The 6,130-nt window shown below is 37.4% G+C and overlaps 2 protein-coding genes across 2 annotated transcripts; one reads left to right on the forward strand and one right to left on the reverse strand.

Annotated features, from left to right (window-relative positions):
- Positions 450–1,571, forward strand: LOC109232691 (GDSL esterase/lipase At5g03980-like). The gene has a single exon (XM_019398440.1). The coding sequence runs from the start codon at positions 450–452 to the stop codon at positions 1,569–1,571; it is 1,122 nt and encodes a 373-aa protein (XP_019253985.1).
- Positions 1,863–5,438, reverse strand: LOC109232626. The gene is made up of 4 exons (XM_019398403.1): positions 5,214–5,438; positions 3,791–4,219; positions 3,131–3,389; positions 1,863–2,181 (listed from the first exon to the last, which is right to left on the reverse strand). The coding sequence occupies exons 1-3, from the start codon at positions 5,313–5,315 to the stop codon at positions 3,159–3,161; spliced, it is 762 nt and encodes a 253-aa protein (XP_019253948.1). The 5' UTR covers positions 5,316–5,438; the 3' UTR covers positions 1,863–2,181; positions 3,131–3,158.

Below are 6,130 nucleotides of genomic sequence, written 5' to 3' on the forward strand. Positions count from 1 at the left end.
TTTTTTTTTCTTTTTTGGTTGGTGTGTCCTAGTAAATTAATATAGAAGGATCTGTTCTAGTAAATTAATATAGAAGGATCTGAATTTCCTTTCAAATTTATTTTTTCCTGCATAAAAAATGAATATCTAAGTTCTGCTTACTAAAAATAGAGAAAGATCAAGTCCCCTTTTTCTTTTCTTTTTCTTTCAAATTCCAGAGTTAATTTTCCAAAAGAAAGTGAGCTTAGTTTCCTAATAAATATAGAAATGGGACAATGAAAAGTTTTCCAAGAAGAAGACTTGTACGTGAAGTACAAGAAAGAAAATACGTGAAATTCCATACTTTCCGCTACTATCCTAATCCTCCTAGTCCTAGGAAACATTGCTCCTCTATAAATATTGTATCAACCGGCTTACAATTGTGCAAACCATAGTTTCTTTATCAATTTGCTCTTTCTTGCTTTGCTTCAATGGGGAGCAGCCATCGTTTGTTTCTCTTGGTATTACTCTTTACTTGTCTTGTTGATCATGTTGTTCCGTCGTCTTTCTCTCCGGCGAAAGAAGCTGTTGGTCCCTTTAATTCCATATACAGTTTCGGAGATTCTTCATCATCAATTGCTGATCATATTGCTGAAACACTCAGTTTGCCTTCTCCCCAACCGTACACTCAACAAGGTACCGAGTTCTTCGAGTCTGGACTGAGTTTTGCGACGCCCGGAGCAACCATCATGAAGCCCTTTTTCTTCCTCAAAAATGGCATCCCAGCGCCTCCACAGTCACATGACCTATCTCAGATTTCTACCTTCATGAGGTTCTTCTATGAAGACTGCTTCTCTTTTCATGACTGCGGCAGAAATAACAAGGTTCTTCCGAAGGCGCTCATCTTTATGGATCAACCCGGCATCAATGATTACAAGCATGCCTTCTTACATGGAAAATCTATTTCAGAGGCGTCCCTTCTCGTGCCTGAAGTGGTGGAGACTATTAAGAATTCAATAGAAAGACTCATCAACGAAGCTGGAGCCAAAACTCTCATGGTTTCTGGAATTCTACCTGTGGGCTGCTTTCCTGGTTTTAGGACTCTGTTTCCCGAGGGCGATTCAATTGGTAAAAACAGATGCCATAAGGGATTGAATATGTTTTCGAAGCTTCACAATGATCACCTATGGCAAGCAATTCTGGAGCTGCGTTTAAAATACCCTGATGTTCACATCATATATGCAGATTACTACAAATCATTCATGGCTGTTCTTAAAAATCACGCGTTCCTGGGATTCAAGACGAAGACTTTGATGAAGGCATGTTGTGGAAGTGACAACGGTCCATTCAATTTTGATGCACAGAAGCAGTGTGGAGAGGAAAGGGTAGCTGTATGTTCTGAAAGGGCTTCATATTTATATTGGGATGGATTTCGATTGACACCCGAGGCTTTGGAGAACCTGATCGATACGCTGTTCAGCAAAAAAGGATTTGTATTCCCAGAATTGACGGTTGGAGAAGAAACAGCAGCAGCAGTAACAAGGCGTCATTCCAGGATTCTTGCACGAGTTGGAGGCATATCTTCTGTTATTAGGCATTTACTCTTCGTCTAAGATAGTTTTCTTCAATTCAATAACATCGGTTTTTTTTTTGTAATTTGTTTGATTCAAAGAGCAGATTCATATTGCTTCACGTGTACAGGGGAATGCCCCTCTTTGCTTCTGTAACAATTATAACTATTCTTTTGATTCATATCAAATAAAAGCATCCTGATTTAATTCAAATATTTTTCTAGAGATGATTCGATGCTTATTAAGTATCTGTTTATCTTGTTTTTATCTTTCAACCTTAATTTTAAGCCTGAGATTGACAAAAAGGGTTCAACTGTTTGTAGAAACTTAGCATCAGAAACACCAATTGACCTGGTTAACAGTAAGTAACCTGATAAGAATCCAATTATAATGATAAGAAAATACAATTAAAAAGAGTAGAAGGAGACACTTCCTCACAAGCTTGAGCATTACATTGACTGAATGTTTTACAGTGATAACTTTTGATTGCTATACCTATTTTCTGATTGCAAAGAAGCTTTCTTCTCTAGAACAAAAAACCAAAGCCCCTCTAAAAGTGAAAATCCAAGATCTTCAAACTTGGTCGATCCAATAGACAGACCAATTGACTGGCTCTGCTGTGGTACAATTTGCCAAAAATAGTGATTTGCCCCTGCAAAAATAATTTCATCAGTCGATAACAGTGCCTTGCAAATATCTAATTTTCTGAACTACGAAAGAAACTTCCAACTGCAACACTATGACACCCAAATCAAAGAATCCCTCTTTCTATCACGACTACATTTAACAGCTTAAATATCAAGGCAACTGGTGCCTCCACTACCAATATTTTTAGAGATTCATAATTGAAATTCCATCCAAAGTTAAAGGTTAAATACTCAATTGGTCAAATAGTAAAGAGAAAGCCTAACCATACTGACTATTACAAAGGGATTACAATTTACAAGTATGCTTAAGCATACTTCAGAAACCATACAGATTATTGGACGACTTTGTCATATCATTTAGTTTCAAAGTCTTTGAAGTAGGAAGTTCAAAAGTTGCTGGAAGTATTCAAGAGCTTTCAAGAGAAACGTCTTCTCTAAGTAAGCACTAAAGTACAGCCTAGACCTTAGTAAAAAGGACATTGATTTAATTGGAAAGAACAAAAAAAAGGGCAGAAAATCAACTTAATGCAACTGCATAAGGAATACGGGGTTTTGTCTCTCAGAACTATTATCATTAGAGTTGATCATAGTTATTAATTAAGTACCTTTTATTCAGAGATTCCATGCAGGGTGGCCGACACTAGTCAGAACAGAATTTACAAATGTGCAAGATCTATCAAGCAGACTTACTATAAACGGATTGCATTATCGATTCCCTTTGCCCCTTATAATAAGAAAAGAGCACATAGCACTTATAGTAGGCAAAAATGTCACAAACAAATACAACACCTTTCTCATTCATAGAACACCTTTGGCCAAGCATTGGCGCCTGTATTATTTTTCTTTTTTTGGAAACCGAAGGAAAGGCGCCTGCATCATTTTTCCGTAGGGCACAAGTAGCAGCGAGTTCTAATATGCAGATGAAACTACTTCTAGGAGAACAAATGTTATTACCAGTTCAAATACTTCGTCGCCGAAAAAGTTATAGCTCCTTCTGTTCAGGATCAATAACTACTGAATCAGGCAGGGTCTTTTCTAGTGACTTCCTAGGCCTTCTGTACCAGAGGAAAGCAAACCACAGAGTTCTGAACAATGCACCATTTGCAAAGTGAGGAATAAAAATTCGACCCCAATATGGATAATATGGTCCCGGCAACTTTAGCAGAGTGAAGAAAAGGCCAATGGCAATCAAATGCCAAGGAACTTCAGCATTCTGGCATTGTAAACAGAGCAGAAACATGTCAGTATACAACCAGAATTCATTCATGTTATTTTCTTCTTGGACAAAGAAGCAGATCAATATTAGACATACAGCACAAACTTTGGTCCACAATTGCACAAAGCCAAAACAGGGACAAGTAGGAACAGGGATAGGATAATTGCGAACTTTTTGTCTATCTAGTTTCCACGTTTTACCGACTAGGAGGCAGTGACACTCAGACGCAATCTAATAGTTACACTTTTTTTCCCTTGAGAAAATATCTAATAGGAGCACTTAATTGGTAATGTCAGATATATTATTTACGTGAAACAAACTGAATCAGCAACATGGAATTTAACCATCAACAATCTTCTGCTGGAATTTCATGAACTATATAGATCAAAAAAGATCACCTTGAGAAATGGAGATGATTCCAGAGCTGCCGACTTTAAGATGCCAGCAATAGCAACACCAGCAAGAAAAGGAAGCAGCGTGATATAAAGCTTCCTCTCATGTGCACAGTAAGACAACTCACTGATTGAGGTAACTACAAGTACTGGTACATACAAGTATTTGGTGACTATCAAAACAATGTCAAGAATAAGTTGAACGAAATTGTCCAGTGCTCTATTCCAAGGGAAACTCTTGACAGGTGTAGGAGTGCTGTCCCACAATTTCCTTGCCCGGTCTGTTATGTTCTCCAAGTTAAATTTGTGAGGTTCTTCAGATTGTCCAGCTGCTATATTCATATTGCAGGCTATACTAGGTCTTGCAATTGGACGTGTCCCGTATGATCTGGTGCTCAAAATGCACATAGTAGACTTGGTCAACTGTCGTAAAATCTGCCAAGATAGAAGGCGACTGTCATCCATATTAAGTGAATAACAGGAGAAACGAAGCAAGCCAGAAAAAATTGAATAACAAGAACAACAATAAACTTAGAGCAATAAAAACAAGAGAAAGAACCAAAACAACGACAACAGAAAAATAAACAACAATACTAGTAGTATCCGACTATTAGTGGGCAATGGACAACAAACAGCCACTAAATGGAGGACTATAAACATCCTGAAATTGGTTTGTCAAACAAAAAAGGAACTAAATTAAATGTATCTTCCCATTTAGATGTAAAATATGGAATGAATACAGTAGCTTGGATTCAATACAAATAACAGAGGGACAGATGACTAAAATTAGATCAAACGTCAGAAAATAGATGAATTAAATAAGTCTCCCGCTGGTAAACTCAAAATGGATATGAGAACATTGCAGGAAAACTTTACATGGAAAATATACGAGAGTTCAGCTTATCAACCTCCAACCATCAAAGAGCAATTAAAATAAATTTCCCTTTTTATCTCTTGCGGAGAAATACAAAAAAAAAGTTAAAAATAAATAAATAAATAAGAAAATCCCTTTCAGCAGAAAACAGATTAACCTATCATAATGCTGCTTTCGACATATTTGAAACTTCAGCTTTCCGTAGTATGATCATTTGCCAAAGTGCTATTTTGTCAGTGTGGTGCTATATAATAAAGCAAAAATTACATTTTTCACACCTACTACTACAGCAATACTAGCAAAGAGTAAATCCAGCAGCCATTAAAACATTTCACCGTACATCGATGTTCTACTAATTGTCTAGCATCCAATACTTTAAACCTAGAGTCATATCCATGATTAAATATTCAAACACAAACGGACGAGCTAAGCAATCAAAAAATGCTAAATTGCAAAAAGAGCAGAACTTTATTAGTGGGTGAAATTCTAAACTTATGTACATAGCAGAAAACGAACTGTGAGAAATAATAATTTCTTCATGTGAAGTGGGTTCACCTGAAAGCCATTGGCGGCCGGAGAATTGAGTTTGAGAGACATCATAACAGGGAACTGAGGTTGTGCAGATACACTCCAAAACTGTGTATAAGAAACTGCCATTTTTAAACTACTTTCAGAAACGCCATGAAAGATAAGGTCTTTTTAGGCATGAAATTGAGGGGTTTAAGGGGTGTTTCTTAGAACTTGGAAGAGTGAAGTCGGATCCGGGTAAACCCACAGCAGCGACTTTGGATGATCCATGGAGCCCTTAAATGGGCCGTCTCTATTTATGGAAAGTATATTATTGAAGCTGAAAAATACAAAGGGTGAGTTTGGTATAACAGAAAATATTTTCTGTGGAAAATATTTTTCATGCACCGAGTGTTTACACCAAACCAATAGATACATGATATGCATCTTGCATATGGAGACTGCAATCATTTAACCAGGGTAAATTATATGCATCCCCATCTAATAAAATTAATTAATCATACAACAACGGCCCAGTGTAATCTCACTAGTGGGGTCTGGGGAGGGTAATGTGTACGCAGACCTTAGCCCTACCCTAAGGAGAAGAGAGGTTGTTTCCAGGAGACCATCGGCTCAAGAAGGAGACAAGAGACGATATATTAGTACCGTCAATAGAATCATTGTCACACCTCCTTTTTCTACTACACCCCCGTAAGGGTATAATAAGGGAGTTTTATCCAATTAAAGTAACAATCAAAACGGGATTATTTGATTAAAAATCAGAGTCGTCACCTGGGAGATTTATGGTGTCCCAAGTCACCGGTTTAGAATCCCCAATCGAGAAAAAGAATGACTTTGTATTACCCGCGAAACAGAAATCCGAGTAAGGAATTCTGTTAACCCGGGAGAAGGTGTTAGGCATTTTCGGGTTCCATGGTTCTAGCACGGTCGCTCAACTGTTATAT

Source organism: Nicotiana attenuata, chromosome 1 (genome assembly GCF_001879085.1).
Source record: "Nicotiana attenuata strain UT chromosome 1, NIATTr2, whole genome shotgun sequence".
Taxonomy (NCBI): domain Eukaryota; kingdom Viridiplantae; phylum Streptophyta; class Magnoliopsida; order Solanales; family Solanaceae; genus Nicotiana; species Nicotiana attenuata.